The sequence below is a fragment of the Solanum lycopersicum genome, chromosome 7, assembly GCF_036512215.1.
Source record: "Solanum lycopersicum chromosome 7, SLM_r2.1".
NCBI lineage: Eukaryota > Viridiplantae > Streptophyta > Magnoliopsida > Solanales > Solanaceae > Solanum > Solanum lycopersicum.
In genome coordinates this window covers 57,447,061-57,469,372 of record NC_090806.1, presented here as the reverse complement: position 1 = coordinate 57,469,372, position 22,312 = coordinate 57,447,061, and the positions used below count along the sequence as shown (strand labels likewise).

At 33.8% G+C, this 22,312-nt stretch overlaps 2 protein-coding genes across 4 annotated transcripts; one reads left to right on the top strand and one right to left on the bottom strand.

The window, feature by feature from the left end:
- Positions 1-1,931: 1,931 nt before the first annotated feature.
- Positions 1,932-10,079, top strand: ARF7 (auxin response factor 19). Of its 3 annotated transcripts, none has more exons than XM_004243644.5 (13): positions 1,932-2,757; positions 4,261-4,373; positions 4,463-4,558; positions 4,872-4,928; positions 5,033-5,188; positions 5,262-5,346; positions 5,841-5,931; positions 6,011-6,175; positions 6,342-6,537; positions 6,772-6,910; positions 7,240-9,143; positions 9,281-9,471; positions 9,544-10,079. In XM_004243644.5, the coding sequence occupies exons 1-13, from the start codon at positions 2,715-2,717 to the stop codon at positions 9,719-9,721; spliced, it is 3,414 nt and encodes a 1,137-aa protein (XP_004243692.1). In that variant the 5' UTR covers positions 1,932-2,714; the 3' UTR covers positions 9,722-10,079. The 3 variants fall into 3 exon arrangements, with proteins under 3 accessions (XP_004243692.1, XP_069143071.1, XP_019070360.1); XM_069286970.1 differs by having other exon boundaries at positions 2,151-2,757; positions 4,447-4,558; XM_019214815.3 differs by lacking the exon at positions 1,932-2,757 and adding an exon at positions 2,797-3,194.
- Positions 10,080-10,261: 182 nt separating this feature from the next.
- Positions 10,262-12,634, bottom strand: CPN21 (chaperonin 21 precursor). The gene is made up of 6 exons (NM_001247494.1): positions 12,571-12,634; positions 12,292-12,472; positions 11,479-11,658; positions 11,241-11,396; positions 10,782-10,859; positions 10,262-10,686 (listed from the first exon to the last, which is right to left on the bottom strand). The coding sequence occupies exons 2-6, from the start codon at positions 12,463-12,465 to the stop codon at positions 10,513-10,515; spliced, it is 762 nt and encodes a 253-aa protein (NP_001234423.1). The 5' UTR covers positions 12,466-12,472; positions 12,571-12,634; the 3' UTR covers positions 10,262-10,512.
- Between the last annotated feature and the right edge of the window lie 9,678 nt (positions 12,635-22,312).

Sequence of the window (22,312 nt, the reverse complement as noted above, 5' to 3'; positions counted from 1 at the left end):
AATTAATACCTTGCTCAAATAAAAATCATAATAACTTTTTCTATATATTATAGGGTATTTATCAAATTTATTTGTAAAATACTAAAAAGTTTTTCTTTTGCTTATTTTCTTATAAATAAAATTATAAATTGAATATACATGAAATTATGTCCTATAGATCCATAACATTTACTTTTCTTGTCTCGAAGCTTAAGGCTTGCCCTGTAATACATAAAACATCTCGCCTCAGGTTCTCCTATTAAAACACTAATTACAACCATGTCAATCTACATTATTTTTTAGGTTTTTGTTTTATTCTTAAAATGGAAGACATCGCATTGATTGGTTTCTATTCATCGCATGAATAAATGAATCTAAGACAATCATCAAAATCAAATAAAGTAATTTGTGACCAATATATCACACGATCCAAGAAAAAAAGCTTGGTATATACCACAAAAATATTTACCTAACTTTTTAATCCTAATTTGATTAGCTTGTTATCATCTTGGTAAATTGAAGAAAAGAACAAACATCAATAATTGAGTAGTTGAGGTCCAAATACTTGGATCTAAGTAAAATTTAACACCACGTTCACAAGTTATAATATGAGTCGATCTATCAAAATTAGGCAAATGTTTTTGTATTCAATAAAGTTGACGTTCTTGGAGGGGTATTATTTTCTAAGAGTTCTCTCGAAAATTAATACCCTCCAAGAGATATAATATGATATTCTCATGAAGCATTACGGTATTTATGTTTAATTTTGAGGTGTTTGCAATTTTTAAAAATAATTATTACTGAAAAATAAAAAAGAATTAATTATATCTTGAACTTACTAAATGACAAATATTTCAAACATCGTATTATTTTTGTTCGAATTTACTTATCATATATTTTCTAATTTGATTTCTATTTTTATCTGTTATTTTTGATAAAATAAGAAAGAACAATTTTATTGTTATACTCTCAATTTATTAATATTGAGCTAATATTTTTAATAAAATAATAATATATTTAAAAACCTATTAATTAAGAATAAAATAATAAACTCAGCATGTTGATATTTTTTTCTTAATAGCTATACTAAGCCAAAATTCGACTCAACAGAGGGAGTGTTACTTGCCCCAAAGACCCAACCTTTTTCCAAAAATAATTATTAAGAGTATATTTTATTAACTAATATTTTCAATGATCTTGAGGTGTTTGCAATTTTTAAAAATAATTACTACTGAAAAAGGAAAAAAATTATAATTACTAATTGACAAATACTCCAATATCATATTCTTTTTTTTTGGATTTATTTATCAAATATTTTTTATTTTTATTTTTTATTTTTGGTAAATTAAAAAAGATCAGTTTTCTTTTTTCTATTATAGTATTAATTTATCAACATTGAATTAATGTTTTTAAAAAATCTAGTGATATGCTCGAGACTATATCAATTAGTAAGAGTAAAATAGATATATCAAGTAAAAATTTGATAAGTAAATTTGGAGAGAGAAAATATTATTTGCCCCATATAACTTGATCAGGCTTTTTTTTTTAAAAAAATAATTATTAAAGTATATTTTATCAAATTAATATTTCTGATAATATTTTACAATTTTAAATTTAACCATTAATTTTATTTAATATTTAAGATAAAAAAAGAAAATATAATAAAATTCTCTTGATTTTAAAAATAAAATAAAATATCTATGCTTGATACTACAAGAACTAAGTACTAATATGAAATGAGAAAGTAATTTGAGATGACTGATTTAAAAATTATTAAAGATAATAATTTGAGAGGAGATGGAAGGATTAATTATTTGTTTTGGGAAAAAGAGAGATAATAGAGGAATCTAATTAAGATTGAGAATGATGGAAATAATGTCTTGTAAGAGCAAAACATGGCTTCTAATTTCACTTATTTTTTAACCTTCTCTATGTCGGCTTCTTCTCTCTATTTTTACAAAACATATCATATAATCCTTTAATAATTACGTTTCATAAAGCCTCAAAAAAAATTTCCAATAATTAACTAAATATGATGTTACATAAAATTTTAATAATTTAGTTAGTTAATTATCTCTTTCTTATTTCTCCTTCCGCAATCCTCAATTTTTAAAAATAAAATAAAGAATAGAATAGTATAAAGGTTGTATGTTACAGTAGCAATAAAAAGCAGCTCCGTTTTCATTGGCGTCTGATTTTCCGGCGACTTCTCTGATTTTCCCCACACCGACCACCACCTTGATCTTTGGTTGCTACACTGCACCTTGGGTGGCGTGTAACTTTATTCTCTCTGTCTTCCCATTTTTGGATAGCCATTTTTTTTAAAAGCATATTTGTTCCTTCTTGATTTTCCGGCGACCCTTTGTGGGTTCTAGTCTCAATCACTTCCTGAAATTGTAACCAGAGATTAAAACGGAAAGAAGTTTCTCTGGTGGGGTTGCAGTATTAGTTGAAAAGACGCAGTCTTTTGTGGGGGTTCGGCCACCGGAAAATGGTGGCGATTTCTTGACGACAATGGAAAAAAAGAAGCACATTTGTATTTTAGGAATTCCGTGTTGCAATTATGGAGCTAGCATAATAGTATCTAAAAATGATGGAGATTTCTCTATTTCTACGCTGAGAAAGTGAAAAGCTTTTTGAACTGGAATTAGGTGAAAGTAGCTTTGTGTTGGACAAATTCTTCTTTGTTACTTTTGGGAGAGAAGTAATTCAACTTAAGTGGATTTTTTGCTGAAATGAAAGCGCCATCAAACGGATATCTACCAAATTCAGGAGAAGGTCTTTTATTAAAGCTTCATTTATTCATTTGCATTTTTCATTGGGGATATGATAAGTGAAATTTGCTGCCATATTTTAGCTTTGATGGTTTGCTAGAGTTATAAATTGATTGTTTTGTCACTTGATAACCATAATATACAAGTTTTTCTTAAAGTAACTTGTTTGTAAGGCTCAAGGTTCCTGTGAATATTTGCCTTTTTTAAAAAAAAAGAAACATTCCTATTGCAAAGATGAGAACAGAAATACACTTTATCTGAACTGCTTTTACTTGTTTATTCTTTCATTAGTTTGTTAGCAAAATGTTACTAATACAATTTGTACATCCAGGAGTACAAATTGTATTTAGTGTAATTGATCTACGGGTTCATGTCTGCTTTCTAAGTTGGATTTTGGATTATGTATTGGATAACCATCAAATTTTCTTGCCCCAATATCTGGTAATCGTTTTAAGTTTTACTTCTGACCTCGTATTAACTTAGCAGATGCCTCAAATGGTCTACTTTCTGTTATTCGTTTTTATGGGGTTGATTATGGACCGAAGTGCGGAACATGAGCATGGGGATCGGTTCTCATTTCATTTAACTACTCCTGGCAGCTTGTGTTTACTCCATTTTGGAGAAGAAAGAGTACCTTCCAATTTCTGTATATCATTCATTCACTGTCAATTAAGTAGGTTGTGCTATGCTGACATGTAAGTACTAGAAGGGGTAATCACTGGAATAGGAACAAAATTAATAATGCAGATTTTGCTTGATCTGAGTTCATGATGCTTTAATTGGATCCACTTGCCATAAGTTCATATTCTCATATGGTTTTCTTTGAGAAAGGAAAATGAAAAAGTTGTTCTTTTCATTGATCACTAGATCAAGAAATTACTGTTATCTGTGCATGTCATTGACATGCTGAAGCTTATCCAGTATTGGTTAGTTTTTGATTGCCATTAGGTATACACCTTTTAGAGGGTCACAAATATTAGCTGTATGAGGGTCACATGATATTCACATAAGTTCCTGGTATTACTGAAGTTCAATAATCATTTGGCTTGCAGAACTCCTTATCTTTATGATGGGGAGCCAAGGAGCAACGGTAAAGTTGTCTCCGTGACACCTATATGTCACGGGTTCGAGCCGTGGAAGCAGCCACTAATGCTTGTATTAGGGTAGGCTATCTACATCACATCTTTTTGGGGGTACAGCCTTCCCCTGATTCGGCTTTAGCTGGATGATTTGGGTACCGCCGCACCGGGCTGCCGGTTTTAGCTCCTTATCTTTATCTACCAGTTGTTTGTACTTCTGCTTAAAACAGGTTTGACTGTAATAATCCTTCAGTTGGGGCTAAAGGTGAAACAGAAGAAAATTTTCTTTTTTTGGTTGCATGAATGATGTTTAACATAGCTGGTAATCAAGCGAATAATTTGCACATAAATGACCTTAACTCTAGCATATATGTGAACTTTAAATTTCGTAATATGCATACCTGAAAGATTGTATCAAATTGCAACAGGAGAAAGAAAGCTCATGAATTCAGAGTTATGGCACGCTTGTGCTGGCCCATTGGTTTCTTTGCCTCCTGTTGGAAGCCTTGTGGTATATTTTCCTCAAGGTCACAGTGAGCAGGTATGTATCTTTTGAAGTTGAATAGGATTATTACACCGCCCAGATACTGTCCAATTATGAAGCCTTAAATCAGTACCAACATTATGCAGGTGGCTGCATCAATGCAAAAGGAGACAGATGGAATTCCAAGTTATCCTAATCTTCCTTCCAAGTTGATCTGCATGTTACACAATGTTACTCTACATGTATGGATCTTCCTCTATCCACATATTGGCTGGGAGTTCTCGATTACATGAATTGTTTTTCCATTTCCATATATTTTGCTTAAAGTAATGATTGAATACGGGTGTTTTCGGATACATTCTTTGTATTTCCAAAGACTTTAATGGAAACCTAGGATCACTGTACTTCTTTGTAAGATTCGTAGTGTTTATTTGGTTCCACAATCTCGATTGACGTTGCATGTGAATTAAGTAGAAATATTGTTCTATTACGCAAGTTAAAGTGTAGTGGGTTTTCCCTTCTCCTAACATGTTATACTTGTGACATTTTTGTTAGGCTGACACTGAAACTGATGAGGTCTATGCTCAGATGACTCTTCAACCTGTCAACAAAGTAAGTCCTTTATATTGTTTCCAATTTCAGCTGTCATCTTTTCGGTCAAAGTACTTTTTACCTCCTCCCATAAGTTGTATGAAACAAACTTTTTGATTCTGCAGTATGACCAGGAGGCTTTACTTTTATCTGAAATGGGCCTTAAGCAGAACAGGCAACCTGCTGAGTTCTTCTGTAAAACTCTCACTGCTAGTGATACAAGCACACATGGTGGATTTTCTGTTCCTCGTCGAGCAGCAGAGAAGATATTTCCTCCTCTGGTTTGTTTTTCTTCACGAAATGTCTTCAAGAAAAGATCTACCTTTATGCATCTGATATGGAGCTTCTTTATAGGACTATGCAATGCAACCTCCTGCTCAGGAGCTAATGGCTAGAGATTTGCATGACCAAACATGGACTTTCAGGCATATTTATCGAGGTACTTTTTAAGATCTTCTACTCTCTTATGTTGGAAGCTTAATTTTGATAATTCTGTGTGGAACTACTAATGGGGTAACACTGTGAGTCTCTATACTAGTGGTTTACATTTAAGGTTTCTCTTCAAAGATACAGTTTCATGTTGGACTGCTAAGTTAAGTGACTTGAATAATTAGTCTTTGTTTTGTTTTTATACAGTAGTGACTTTTATTTCTAAATCCAACTCAACTTATGAGAAAGATAATTATTATAATATTTTTCTCAATAGTTTTGTTTTAGCTTTTAAGTATCTTTTAACTGAGAGAGAATGTCTTTTAGTGTGAGTTTTTAAAAGTGTATTGATGTAAGAAGCTTACCCTAGTGAATTAAGTTTAGGTCATGTAGTGAATTGTGAACATTTTCCCAACAATGACTGTAGCCATCAATGTATCAGGTAAAAATTGGTCAGTGATAAGTGCTAACAAGGTTCCTTGAAACAAATTAACATGATTTCAGGTCAACCAAAAAGACACCTTTTGACTACCGGTTGGAGTGTCTTTATCTCCTCTAAGAGGCTTTGTGCCGGCGATTCTGTCCTTTTCATAAGGTAAAGGAAAAGTTGGTTACTTTTTTTTTTTATTGATATGATAGTCATCTTGTTGCTAAGCTGAGAAAATTTTATGTAGAGATGAAAAGTCACAGCTTCTCTTGGGTATAAAACGAACAAATAGACAGCAGCCCGCCCTATCCTCATCTGTTATATCTAGTGACAGCATGCACATTGGGATCCTTGCTGCTGCTGCTCATGCTGCTGCAAACAACAGCCCGTTTACTATCTTTTACAACCCTAGGTACTATATCAGCCCTTTTTAAATCGAAAATATTTCGTGTTCGGGTCTAGATATTTTCCAGACCTCAATTGTGGGATTTCACTGGGTATGTTGTGGTTGTGGTTGTTTGGATCTAGATGTTGAATCATACACATTTTTGTAATCTTGCTCTTTTTGTTCTTGACAGGGCTAGCCCTTCTGAATTTGTAATTCCTCTGGCCAAGTATAATAAAGCTATGTATGCACAAGTTTCACTAGGAATGCGATTTCGGATGATGTTTGAAACAGAGGAGTCTGGAGTTCGCAGATACATGGGTACAATAACAGGTGTTAGTGATCTGGACCCCATACGATGGAAGAGCTCACAGTGGCGTAATCTTCAGGTACTCAGACATATTTAACTTAGTGGTCATAGTACAGCCCTTCCTGCTTCTTGATATATATTTCTCAGTCATACCAAATACAATTATATGTGTTAGGCAATGTCACTCATTGAGTCATCAGTTGCTACTCCAGATCAGTGCTTGCTTGCATTTTGGTTCATGTTTTTGGTGGTATATAAGAAACTGTGTTTGCATTGATCGAATCCTGAACTATTTCTTTATTTAATTTGTTAGGTAGGATGGGATGAATCAACTGCCGGAGAACGTCCAAGCAGAGTTTCAATTTGGGATATTGAGCCTGTCGTGACTCCTTTTTATATCTGTCCACCACCATTTTTCAGGCCCAAGTTTCCTAAGCAGCCAAGTTTTCCTGGTAAGCTACTTGATATTTAGCTTTCTCGTGTAATGGTTCAAAGGTTCAGAAGAACTAAAACAAAGAACCTATTAAAGGTTCACTGTAGTTAAAACTCAACTTTGACTTACAAGAAATGTTGGAATGTTCAGTTTTCTGTTGCGGTAAAATATATTTTATTTAAAGGATTTTCATCAACTTAATCTCAACGGTAGCAGCATGATATCAACCTTAGTCAGGCACTATACATAGTAGCACGATTCATCTCCCTCATCTCTACTTGTACAAAAGGAACATAGTCCACTATAATTTCCTCGATAAAATCCTCAAAAGGGCTAGTGCTTTTGCAGGTGATGAGTCTGATATTGAAAATGTTTTAAAGAGGGGGATGCCCTGGATCAATGATGAGTTAGGTCTAAAAGATGCTCAAAATTCGATATTCCCTGGACTGAGCTTGGTCCAATGGATGAGTATGCAACAGAACAATCATGTGCCAGTTGCCCAATCTGGACTTCCCAGTGTCTTACACAGTAACATCGGCAGTGATGACCATTCCAAGTTGTTGAACTTTCAGTCACCTGCATTAGCTACACCGGGTCTCCAGTTCAACAAACCAAATCAACTAAACCAGCCATTTGGTCAAATCCAACAGCCACCATTAGCATGGACTCAAGAGCAACAGCAATCGTTACAGTCTCCTGTAAGTGCACAACAGCAACAGCAACAGCAACACACGCTGCAGCAACAGCAACAGCAACAACAACACACATTACAGCAGCAGCAACAACAACGACACACATTGCAGCAGCAACAACAACAACAAACACTGCAGCAGCAGCAGCAGCAACAGCAACAGCAACACACACTGCAGCAGCAGCAACAGCAACAACACACACTGCAGCATCAGCAGCAGCACACGCTGCAACAGCCACAGCAACACATGTTGCAGCAACAGCCACAGTTTCATCAACAAGCACAACAGCAGCTGCAGCAACAACAGCGTCCATCCCAGCAGCAACAATTGACCGGGAATTCATCACCAGTAAATCGTTGTGTATCCCCTAACCAGATACCAAACCAAACTTTTCCACAAGCTGCGGTATATGGTCAGCTTCAGCAACAACAGGTGCTATCAGCTAGTACCCAATCACAGCAAAATGTTCCTGTCAGTAGAAATTCATTCCCTTCGACATCCTTGGCACAGGACTTCCAATTTCAGCAACAAATGGAACAGCAATCTAACCTCTTGCAGAAATCCCAGCAACAGCAGACAATACCACAACAAGCTCCTCTACAATTGTTGCAGCAAAGTTTGATGCAGAGGTCCCAAGTGCAACCATCATCACAGCAGAGCCTTACAGAACAGCAGCTGCAACTACAACTTCTTAATAAACTGCAGCAGCAACAACAACAGCAACAAGCACAGCTATTATCTCCCGTAAGCTCTACTCTGGAGCCGCGTATGCCCCAGCAACAACAGAACCGGCAACCACAAGAGCTCCAGTTTGCTCATCAACAGTTGAGTTCCAACATCGTGACCACCGTGACACATCTCCAGTCAACCCATCATGCTTTCAACCAACTCCAAAACCATCACAAATCCCCTATAACAATCAAAGCACTTTCTGGTGGTACAGAAGGAGATGCTCCTTCATGTTCAACCTCTCCTTCTACGAATAATTTCCAAGTTTCACCACCAAACTTCTTGACCAGGAACCAAGGGCAAGCGATACTGGTGGATGAATCTGTTGTCGATCCTTCTCAAGAGCAAAACAAATCCGAATGTCGAATAAAACATGAACTAGTGTTCTCAAAAGGTTCAGAGCTGTCTAAGTACAAAGGCAATAATACTGAGAACTTAGAGGCAGCCTCATCGACAACATCGTATGGGCTGGATTCTAGTGGCTTCAACTTTTCATTGCCTGCATTATGTGTGGATGGTGATGTTCAATCGCATTCTAGGAACATTCTACCTTCTGCAGCAAATAATATAGATGGACTGAACCCTGATGCTTTGCTATCAAGGGATTATGATTCTGGAAAGGATATACAAAACCTATTCTCTCCTTTTGGCAATGCCCCTAGGGATATAGAAACTGAGCTGTCTGATGCTGGGATCAATTCTCAACAATTTGGGGTGCCAAACATGTCATACAAGCCAAGATGTGCCAACGATCTTGCTGTCAATGACAACGGTATTCTGAACAATAATGCATGGACGAACCAGACTCAGCGCATGAGAACGTATACAAAGGTTTGCTGCACACATGCTTTGCTCAGTTGATCACTTTTATGTGTTCTCTCTTATTTCGAGTTTCATATGATGGATTAGTAATGTTAAGTTTCATTCCCGTTATTTGTATTTTTAATATCTTTTTTGCAACTGTGAAGGTTCAAAAACGAGGCTCTGTGGGAAGAACTATAGACGTTACTCGCTACATAGGCTATGATGAACTAAGGCATGATCTAGCACGTATGTTTGGAATTGAGGGACAGCTTGAAGATCCTCAAAGAACTGAGTGGAAGCTTGTGTATGTTGACCATGAGAATGATATACTGCTTGTTGGTGACGATCCTTGGGAGTAAGTGTTGACTTTGTCAAAAGTTGTAGTATTACTTGTCCTAGATATTTATGTTTTCCCATTTTTTTTCAGGGAGTTTGTGAGCTGTGTTCAGAGCATCAAAATCTTGTCTTGCGCTGAAGTGCAGCAGATGAGCTTGAATGGGGATTTGGGTAATGTGCCAGTACCAAACCAAGCTAGCAGTGGAACTGACAGTGGTAATGCGTGGAAAGGACACTACGATGACAACTCAGCTGCATCATTTAATTGATGAAGGTGCTCCAATTAAATGAACTAAACCTTGCAATACATAGTCATGGAGGCTGCAAACGACTAAATCTGCTGATTCTCACTGGAGGCAACTGAGGTAGTAGAACATTACTTTCTAGGCAACAGGTGGGAGCAACTCATGGCGTGTTTTGGCGTAAATTCATGGCAGGGTTGATATTAGATTAGTTTGATTGCCACTTTATTGTGAGGTCCAAAGCAGTTATAAATTTATTAATTATTATTTTTCAGATCAAGTAGGTGTAAATTAGCTTAGTAATTCAGGCATGACAATTACAGGAAGAAATATCCATTGTGTACTAAATTTAACAGAAAATGTATAGCTTTGACAGTTGTGGGAATCTTGTCTACTGACATTGCTGAACTTCAACTTTTTATTTTCTCCTATATATATTGTCTCTATTGTTTAAAGCTTGCTTCCAAAAATGCGATCCCGAAATAAGCTACCTCTTTGATCCACTAGCGACTAGGGATATACAACTTGATCCCAAAAATGACAAACATCAGCTTGAACACAATCCAATATGTGAATTATGCAAATATTATTGCTAATCTCTCATAGTCTGCAGTTTTCAATCTTTTGACATACAAAATTCCCAAAGGCTAATTCCTCAAATCAAGAACAGAAATGAGTTCAGAAAATTGATTCTACACCTGAGATATTGATCATTAATTTGCAGAGAGTATTACTCCTCACTCGAAAGTTGGATGCAGCTCTTCCTCCTTCCTAGATCTCTGCTGAAATTTTTGGCACGGAATAACTCAATAGTCCCACTAAGATAGCACAGCCATTACATCAGACACCCTGAGTGTAATATAATCAGATCCATCAGCACCTTTGAATTCACTGCCGGCATATTTGGAATAGAGAACTGTATTTCCTGGGGATACTGAAAGTGGTTTCCTGTTCCCTTCTTCATCAAGAGGACCAGGCCCAACAGCTATAATCTGTAATTTCAAACATCAAACAATGTTTAGTTTATTGAACATCTCAATCGATATAGGGATATGGATAAAGCAACGCAACTTCTTCCATCTCTTACCGTGCCAATTGAAGGCTTCTCCTTGGCTGCCTCAGTCAACAGTAAACCTCCAGCGGTTTTTTCTTCAGCTTCTGCAACCTGAGAGGAAATGCAACCACCGGTTGACAGCCAATTAAAGACCTTGCAGGAACTGCAAATGTTTAAAACAATTGCAGGCTAAGTTGCTTGGTCTCCCCAAAATGTTGCCAGAGCCGTGTTGGATCCTCCAAAAAGGCACCAGTTTTGAAGGACCAATATGCACCCAATGACATTTTTGAAGAGTACAAGCAACATAGAATGCAGGAGACGGGCACTAAAGATAGGGATACGATGCCAGCTAACTTAAACCAATTTCCTCATATAACCAGCTTCTTTAGAACAAAAAAAAAAAGGGAAAATTAAAGCCGCAATAGACAAGCAGCTGACTATAGAAACATTAGACACATTGCAAACAAGGACGGGAGGACGCAAATGACCAACCTTGATTAGGACTCTGTCATTTAATGGCTGCAGATCCTTGACATCATCTGTCTCAAGAATACCAACAATATCATCCTCTTTCAGAATGAGGTGCTTTGATCCATCAAACTCCACCTCAGTTCCTGCGTACTTCGAGTAGATGACTTGGGCACCAGTCTATACAAAAGATAGTTTCAGTCAACTTGATTATCCACTAATTATCCCAGCTCGACTATATTATTTGAATATATAGTATTACCTTCACACTAATGTCCACTTTGGTTTTGCCAGCTGAATGACCCTCCCCAACAGCAACCACCTCACCTCCATTAGGTTTCGACTGAACTGATACTGGAAGTAGGATACCACCAACAGTCTTCTCCTCTGCAGTCTTAATCTTCACCAAGACTCTGTCGCCCAAAGGCTTAAGTGTAGTGTACTGCAAAGAACAACACCATCTAACAAATGGCCCCACATAGTAATGTATATTTGACAATATGATACTTTAAAGTTGCAGAAAAGTTGAAACCCATTAGGTGCAGGCTTGTATATAACACAACAAAAAATCAATTAGTTGTAAAAGCGAATGGAGCCTAATGCTCAATGATACCATAGTTGGATTTTAAGCATTCTTCACTCAAGAAGACCCCTATTAACCAGACAGATCCACACACACACACCAGAATGAGCTATCATCCACCCCCTCATCTTTGTTCATTGAAACCATATAACCAGCAAACCCATATTACAAACTTTATCACACATTTGAATAGGCAGAGAAGCAATCAAATTATGGTTGAAGTTTTATGTTTCAGCCAACTCTTCCAAAAAAAAGCGACCCCAAGACTTGACCTTTCTTATCTTATCTTAATCTTCAAATGAAAAAAACAAAAATTTAGCCGACCCCAACAATTTGTCTCGACACATAGTTGACAAGCAAACAACATTCTGTAATAGTACTAGATTTAGAACCCGAAAAGCATTCAAATTAACACAACCAAGACAAATCAGTAAAGCAACCAATAGGGGAAATGAAAGCAGTGATTTCAAAAACAATAGGAAATTTAGATACCTTAGGAGCTACGGTGGTAGCCGCCTTGACAACAAGACGACTAAAAGACCTGCTGTTGTTGTGCTTCAAAGGAGCAAAAGATACGGTCTTTACAATGCAAGTGGACCTGAGCCCTTCAAAGGATGCAAAACCATTGCCAGAGATAGAGGATGCTGTTAGCTGAGTGGACGCCATTTTTTTTCTAAACCCAATCAAATTAAACAATGAAAATTGGTTAGTATACTCAATCGGAAAAGGAAAATTAATGCAAAGAAGAAGAATTTAGAAGCAAAAGGGTACCTGAATTTGGATAAGTTTTTTCTTCTTCTCAACTGGAGTAAATTGTTGGAAATATGGAGGAGAGTAGGTAAGAAGAGGATAACAAAACCCTAGAAGGTTCAAGAGGAGGACTTTTCTGCAAAAAATAAGATGCTTCTAGAATTTTTGGTTAAGTTTGCAAAAAATCCAAGGTCTCAAAATCCAGAAAAAAAAATTTGGGTCAAAATCAAGTTTTTGGATTTTTAAAATTATGTCAATTTTTTTAAAAAAATTTATAAAAATGTTCATTAATTATAAGTCCAACCATAATTTTATATATCCAATTCTGTTATAAAATCAAGCTCATAAGAATATAATCACAAAGAGAAGAAGACAAGAGAAGTAGATAGTAGAAGAAGAATTTTCTTCTTATTCAAGTGTATGTAAGTCTCATCTGTATCTATTATAATAGTGAATGAACAACCCTATTTATAGAGTGAGAAATCACTCCAAAGGTCACCATATTAAGTATCATAATAAATAGATACATTCTTATCCAAAAAGGTTCATATAACCTAGTGAATATGAATGGTTGTTCATGTACCAACCTTATGGACTATCCACTCATTCAATGAATTTATAACACTCCCCCTTGGATGTCCATAGATAATGTGCCTCGTTAAAACCTTACTAGGAAAAACCCTGTGGGAAAAAATTCTAGTGAAGGAAAAAGAGTACACATATCTTTTGATACGCACCATTTGTTGCCTCATTAAAAACCTTGCCAGGAAAACCCAGTAGGAAAAAAACCTCGATCAAGGAAAAAAGAGTGCAACGCGTATTGTACTCCCCCTGATTAAAACATCACTTAATTTCTTGTGATGATGTCGCCAATCTTCGTACATTGTGGTTGGTATATTCTTTTTTAAAAGAAAAACCACACATTTCTTGAATATGGTGTGTCATTTATCTCAACCAGACGCACTTTTGACTTGCTTCATGGAGGACTTTTATTTCTGCAGAGCAACATTTGCTTCATTGATCCCCAGGATATTATTGTGCCTCCACATGCAAACACATAGCGTGCTTGAGATAGAGCTTTATGCGGATTAGATAAATATTCTGCATCTGCGTAATCAATCAATTTTGTCTTGGATTCCCCGGGATAGAATAAACCCATAACTATGGTCCTTCGAGGATATTCAATCATGTGCTCAACACCATTTCAATGTCCTTTTATCGGGGAGAAACTGAATCTTGCCAGTAAATTTACTGCAAAACAAATATCTGGTCAAATATTGTTAGTAAGATGCACTAGTGCCCTGATTGCACCAAGATAGAGTTTCATCACCAAGAAACTCTTCATCCTTCTTTTGAGATCAAATTGAATCATCATTTATGCCAAGTGATCTCATAATCATTGGGGTACTCAATGAATGCGATATATCCACATAAAATTGCATCAAAATTTTTCAGTGTATGTGCACTGTTAGACAAATATATTATTTGTCAAATTAACAATCTGTAGGTCAAGACAAAATTTTGTCTTACCAAGACCTTTTTCATAAAAATACAAGGACAATTAGGGTCATTCTTTTGTACCCTTTTTCTTCCTTGACTATTTCAATCCATATAAGGATTCTTGAAGCTTTATTGGAAAAGTTTCTTTCAAACTCTTATATGCTTCAGACACCTCGATTGTTTCAAGGATTTTCATATAACCTTCATTGTCTAGCTAGACATTACAATTATTCATTACATGCATTCAAGTTTTTCATATGTTGCCAGATCAAAACAAACCTCATTGCATCCACCAAAGGAGAAAACATCTCCAATAATGTCAGGATTTTTGCGATAAACCTTTATGCCCCAAGGCACAAACCGTATTTGATATCTTACGGTTATACTATCGCATAATAATTTATTTGTACCCCACTGACATTATACCTTGATTTATGAACTACCAGTCCAAAATGTCACTTTTCTAAGTGAAACAAAATATACTTGAATTATGTATTTTACTTGGCCAACCATTTATCTGTCCACACTATATGACAGATTTGAATTCAAGATCCTCGTCACAATTTATATCATTGAGCGCTACCTCATATCAAAGATACCGTCGACTGTTATTTGATATCGATTCCAACAAGACATAACTTATCGAGATCTCTTCATTTTTCATTATTTCAGGTACCTGAACCTTTTTCAAGATTGTATGAAGTGTTATGTCAATGTGCTCCTTTATAGAACTTGCCTCATTATCATGACCATATTGATCATTTGCTCCTTCCTTCTTCAAGGAATTTTATATTTGGAATCGATTGGTTTATTACGCTTCCGGCGTATCATAGACTCTGTCCTTCAAGGACTTCACATTGGAGCATTTGCAGCTGAATTATATCATAGGGTCAGTGCATTCATCTGGCAACTGATTTGCAGCATTATGCAACTGAATTATCCCTTGAACTTTAAGTTCATATATTTATTTTAACAAGGATCTAGATAATTCATAATTAACCTCACATATTTTTTTTCCAGCTGTCAATCATCTCTCCCCCTAATGTTAGAAAATCTAACATTCATTCCAACCTTATTTGGAAGTTCATCTTTGTGCGTGGTGGAACAATTAAAATCATAACCGCACATTCAACATTTTAGATGAAAATTATATGGTTCCTGACCCTGAACCAATTTTAGTGGGGAAACCTTGTTGGTTTGATGCATACATGTGTTGCAACATATTAAATAAAATTATCTCATACCAAATCTTATTTGGGAGTTTTGTTCTCATAACCATGATTTAGCTATAATTGGAGGCATACAATTTCTGCTAAATCAACCAGCATTATCAATATAATTTCATAGTTTGGAACTATGCTTTTAATTTTAACAATTCGAGCAAACAACCTTACAAAAACCAATTTGTAAGTTGACAACAAAATACATGTGACCATCGCATAGATGCATCAATCATATAGTTGCAAATGATCCACATGACAGGTGAACGGGCCCATATTCACCCTTTTATATGTTCCAAAAATTTTAGGGGATTACAGTCCCGATCTTAGCTGGTACAATGATCATTTTATCAAGAGAACAAGCAACACAAGAGAATTCTTGAAGAATCTTTATTTCTTCATCATATAAGTCACCTGAATTCTCAATCACGTTTGCATCACATTTAATCGGAATGGTCAATCAGTCATGCCAACTGATCTTTATTTTAGTACACTTATAATTTACTTTTACATGTGATTTCATGAGCATGTACATGTTTGTATGGAACAAACAAGAGGAAAAGTGGGGTAATCTTTTACATAAACATTTATAACCCTCTTCGGTTGTAGTGATTTATAGTCTCAATATTTATTTTCAATTTATCCGAAACTTAAAAAGTTTCTTTTGAGACTTACTACAACCCCAATATTATTCCTCTGATAATAGCACAACTCGTTAGAGCTTGCAATTAATTTTATGTACTATTACATATTGCATGACACCATCCCTATGTTGAGCATCTCCTTCAAGGAGGAAATTATATTATTATTGTCATGGTCAAAATCATTACGAGCAAGACGTCTTTCTTGCTTTACTTTTGTTGTACCATAGGTACACAACCAATGACAAATTTGTATTGCCACACAATAATGACCACAATCCTTATAGGCAAGAACTATTTCTTTCTTTTGCCCTTTCGGTAGTTCATACCATAGTGACGTATAAAACGTACAATACAATTAGCCATTTCTCTCCCGTAGAGATGGGAAGTGACATGTATCCAACCCATAATGATTTTATCACATCTGGACCCATTCTCTTATAGAATGGTCGAGCATTCACGATACTCATTACAAGTCACATTCTCTTCAAGGATTGGACTAATTATTTATATGTACTTCATAAATTTGCATTATAAGCACATTGTCATGACTTTAAAATTCATCATATTTCCATGACACACCTCAACATCACTTTGAAAGATTAAGTGTACCATCACTTTATCTTGTATCATGATAGAGGATTTATAAATTTGTCAAATTATTGGGTTGACAACATTCACAAGTCTAATGACCTTTCATACCATTTTGTTAATAAAAATTGCCTTCACATTTTGAAGGACTATTTGAAGAACTCATAGTGTTCTTCCTTTTATCATTACCACAATGATGACTATTATAATTATGTCCCTCCACGCCCTTATTCATATCATTAATCATTTGTCATCTTTCAGACTAACATTCACTGCTACCACATTCGTATGATTGAATGGAGCAAGTTAACAGGCGGATTTCAGAGTTATTACATGTTGCTACCACATTCTTTTCAAGGAATGAAGCAAATTCAATAGAACGAATTTCAAGACTTTTCATCAAAGCCTAGTCATCATTATATCATCATTATGGTGCATTGACTCAAACTCAATGTCTTATCCATATAAGGCGTTTTACGCCATAATTCTATGGGACTTGAACCCAATCACGGTGCATCAAAACTCAAATTGATGTCTTACCCTTTTGGTGCGATAGAACTTGAATCTATCGTCTTATCCCCAAATATTTTTATTATGATGCATCCGGACTTTAACCTGATGTCTTACCCTTTTGGTGCGATGAAACTTGAATCCATCGTCTTACCCTTAACCAACGGTATAATAAATCGAAGTACAACATGACTCATCCTTTGAGTCTTTCAAAACAATCAAAATAACATTCAAATTCATGCTATTAAAATTTTATACCTTTTTCTATTTAAGAAATTTTGTATAGCATGTCATATTCAACCAATAGTAGTATATGTCTTCGGTTCCTGATAATTGTTAGTGACTGAATACTATTTTATTCTAAATCATAAAAATATTCTAGAAAATACATAACTGATTTTATGCATATAATACTTTGATCTTCATAACGAGATCAACCAAAATATGAACTTAAGAAAAACAAGAACTCACTCTCAATTAGACAGAGACTCGTGCTGATAACGTGTTATAAAATCAAGCTCATAAGAATATAATCATAAAGAGAAGAAGACAAGAGAAGTAGATAGTAGAAGAGAAATTTTCTTCTTATTCAAGTGTATGTAAGTCTCATCTGTATCTATTACAATAGTGAATGAACAACCCTATTTATAGAGTGAGAAATCACTCCAAAGGTCACCATATTAAGCATCATAATAAATAGATACATTCTTATCCAAAAAGGTTCATGTAACCTAGTGAATATGAATGGTTGTTCATGTACCAACCTTATGGACTATCCACTCATTCAATGAATTTATAACAAATTCTTCATTAAAATCATGCTTATTTATTAATAAAGAGATTGATTGTACGATACGAGAAGAATATATTAAAAAATAACTAGTTATTTTTGTTGTTATAATTTATTTTTTGTATTTGAAAAATCTTTGTAACTAAGATCATCTCCAACCTTATTTTATTTTATATTTCATTCTTTATATTTGAAAAGTAAAATAGAGAACGTCCTTACCGATCACTCTCTATTTTATCCACTACTCTCTAATTAATATATTATTTTTTGTAAAAGGCTATTAATTAAATCTCTAACATATGTAATTCTTTTTAAATTTTGATATAACATATTAAAAGTACTTTATTTTATATATACTACTTTAATCTCAAATTAATAATAATTTAAATATTTTTTCAATTTTCATCACTTTGTGATACAATTTGATGTTATATTAATTTCCACTATGAAGAATGCACAAAATTTAATGATAAGATAAAAATTTTGATTTAAGAAAAAAATAAGTACATAACACAATAATTTAAATACAAGATAACTATAGATACAATGCATAACATAATAATTTTAAAAATCACAACAATAGTTTAGTAATTTGGTAAGTCGTTTCTCTAGATTTAATGATATCGAAAAAGGAATTAGTGTATCATTTAAAAAAGTTGTGATTGTGGTTGTGATTACTGATTTCTTTTTCCAATTATTCGTAGCTGTTCTTTAGAAATTTAGAATAATATATAATTTAATATTAAATAAAAAATTCAAAAGATTAAAAATTTATATTACATGAAATTATATAGGATGATTATTCATAAAAGAAGAAAGAAAAGATTTATATCAAGGAATAAGAAAACAAAAGGAAAATAAAAATAATAATATAATATTGAGGTGAGAGAAATAATTTTTTTTTAGAGAGTAAATATAATTGAGTTGGAGTTGACTGTCTAAAAAAAAATTAGAAAACTTTATATTTAGAGAATAAAATAGAGTGCATGGTTGGAGATGCCCTTATTGTAATTTGACAAATTTTAGATATATGATAATTATAGTATTAGTAGTTTTTATTAAAATATTTTATTTATGATTTTTAGATAATGGATTATTTAGTTCATCATAAAAATGATAATTTTATGTCCAACTTATCTTTATTTTTAATAAGTTTTAGAGCTTATGAGGGGAAAGAATTTAAAAAATATTTCAATTTTGATCGAAATTATTGTTATGACACTAAACTTTAATAAGGACCTATATCCCCCGCCCCCCAAGAATATTTAATACTGTATTTTAATCTTATATATTTGCCCAACTGGTCAAGTGCGTGAAAACACGACGCATAGGCGCGTATGACACCAAATATTTTTTTAGGCCAATCATTAAATGTCACGTATCAATTAAGTGATTAAACTATATCTATTTCTTTTTACCTATGATTCTAATTTATTTTAAAACCCTTTCTCTTTCACTAGAATACAAATCCCAAGACCACCACTGAACAAATTATTTTCTTTAATTTCTTTTTTTTTCTTGATCTTATTTGTTCTATTGTTATTTAGGGCTTCTATTTTTTTATTTGATTTCTAATTTTTTTTGTCAGGGTTATCCATCAAAGATTTTAAACTGATTTGAATAGCATTTGTTTCGATAAAGATGATCCAAAGTTGAATGAGGAAGGGCGATGCTTTTACGATTTGTTGATCCCTTTGAAAACTTGGTCTGATAATAATTCAGGTAGAAGATTTTGGTCCTCCCTATATATGGATCACAAAAGTGTAAATATTTTCGATGGAGGGATGATATGGTTAATGAATGCTCTACTGATTTCATACTTGAATTCAGGAATAGTAATCCGTGATTTCATGCTTTGAAGAAACACGATCAACAAACTCTATCAAGAATGACAATAATGGAATTCCTTTTGAACTAAACAATTTTATGCTTTCAAGAATCTTCAACGACTAACAAGGATGACAACAATGGTATTCCCTTTGATTTCTTCTTTTTTGAGAAAGAGACAAAGTATGACGAATGAGTTCCTTTTTTCAACTTTTCAAATATATTTATTAAAAGGGAGTGATACGATTAATTTAAGTAATTAAATGAGTTAAAACGTGTGCATGACACACTCAACTAACATGGACTGAGTATGAGCAAAAATATATGTTTAAAATACGATATCAAATAGACTGAGGGGTAATAGGTCCTTACTAAATTTTGGTATCGTAATAACAATTTCAGTGAAAGTTAAAATATTTTTAGGCCCCTTTTTTAACTTATGAATATCAATTTTCATGTTAGTTTTTTATTTTAAAAAAGAGTGAAGTATATTTCCAAAAAATGTGGTCAAACTCAAGTTGAAATTTTTGTTCAAACTTCATCCAAAATTGATTTCTCAAAATTATCTAAAAATTATGATAAATCGCTGGCGAAGTAGTAATACATTACGCTCTTCAATTGATTTAAATTTGGGTATGAGTTACTATTTTTTTTGTAAGCATCACTGAATGTTTCTACTAAAGATGAGAGGTAATTGGGAAATACTACATAACTAAGTAAACATAACTACCATATATACATAACCTAGCCATACTTTGAAAGAATTATCTAACATATTTATATTTGGAGTTTTCTCTTATTCTTTATAATTCATTTAGTGAATCTTTCTTCTTCTTTCTCTTCATTTTTATATTAACAGAAAATTCCATTAAAATTAGAGATGAATTATATTTACCTGTACATATAGTTCTTGGTTTTCAATATTCTCTACATTGTTGATTGTTGATTCATTTTTTCTTGGATTAATGTTGATATTTCAAAATAATTTACTACGGGTTCTTCATTTGTTATTCAATATTTACATTACTACATTAAAAACATAAATCAGACTTCACATTTGAATCTTCTCTTCTTCTTAGATTGATATAATCAATTGTATCAGAAAAAAGATATTGTATCGGTGTATCAAAAAAATTGATAAACTTATCATCAAACTGAATATTTTTCAATTGATACCGATTGATATAACCAATTGTATCTATGTATTTGAAAATTGTACATGTATACTTGAAGATTTTTTATGAAATTGTCTTTTAGTATGAAAAAACTAATAATATTATATTAGAAAAAAATTGTGTATTTCTCTGACGGATGATACAATGTCAAACATTGTATCAATATTTTTTTGATTTGTGTATCACAAAATATTAATATTATATTGTATATGAGTATTTTAGGGTGATACAATGTATATCTGCGTATCTTTGTTTCAACTTCAAAGTTAATGTGTATTTGTGTGTGAGATTAAGAGAAAGAGGAGACATGAGAGAAAGATTCGGAAGAGACAGAGAGAAAAATAAATTGTGTATATGTGTGTTTTTGATCTCTGTATTTAAATTTCAATTGAGATACGAATTGTACCTGAGATAGTATTAGTTGCTTGCCTTTCTCCTTTATCTCTTGATATCGCTCGTCGTTCTCCTCTTTAAAACTATTGCTATGAATAGTAATGAGCGAAACTATAACTAATTTTCATAATTATTATCCAAACTATAAATATTTATGAAAATTCCTCATAATAGAATGACCATTTGATCACTTTTACTAATCAAAATCGGCTCAATTTTCATTTGTTACTCTAATTAGCCATTCAACAAACACCATTTCCTCGTCTCTCGTTCTCTTTACCTGCAAATAGATGTGAAATGTTTAGATATAGAGTAACAAAGTTTCATTAGTTCAAATGAGTTTTTTTTTGGATTTCCCGCTGGGTGTTTGAAGTCAATATTGGAGCCCGACTAAATTCGAATCGTGACTGCACGGTTCATTTGTGGGTCACACTCCCTATAGGATTTTCCACACCCAAGTGTCACGACCTAAAAATAGATATGATGACACTTGTTTTTTCCCACTAAGACAAATCAATTGTAACACCCCGGAAATAAGTAGGCTAAACTAGAGCTTGACGTGAGGGTTAGAGTCGTAGATATAACTCTCCGTACTTAAGTGAAGGCATCGGAATTAGAACGTCAAGGTACGACCCTCCAAGAATCTGTTGGATTTTATTTGCCCTAAATTTCTTACCATAAATAGGTTTTCCTTGTAGGAAAAGTTTTGGATTGACTAATCCTTTTCTTATAGGAAAAGGTTTAGGACTCTATAAATAGAGGCATGTTCCTTCTAACTTAATCAACATTCACAATGTAGTCTTAAGGGCTTTGAGAGTTTTGGTTAGGGGGAGAATTTATGGGTCACAAGCTTGATATGTTATAACTTGTGTGAACCTTCCATGTATTCTGAGTGAATTTGGTTGAGGTTGTTTCCCTCTGTATTTGTACTCTCATATTTATAGCGGATTGCTCATCTCCTTTGTGGATGTAGGTCGATTGACCGAACCACGTTAAATCTTTGTGTACTTTTGGTATATTTCTCGTTGTCTTATTACTCGTGATCTTTCAAGGTTTGTTTTGCTAGCTTCCGCATTTACACCTGCTTATTTTCGGTCCTAACAAGTGGTATCAGAG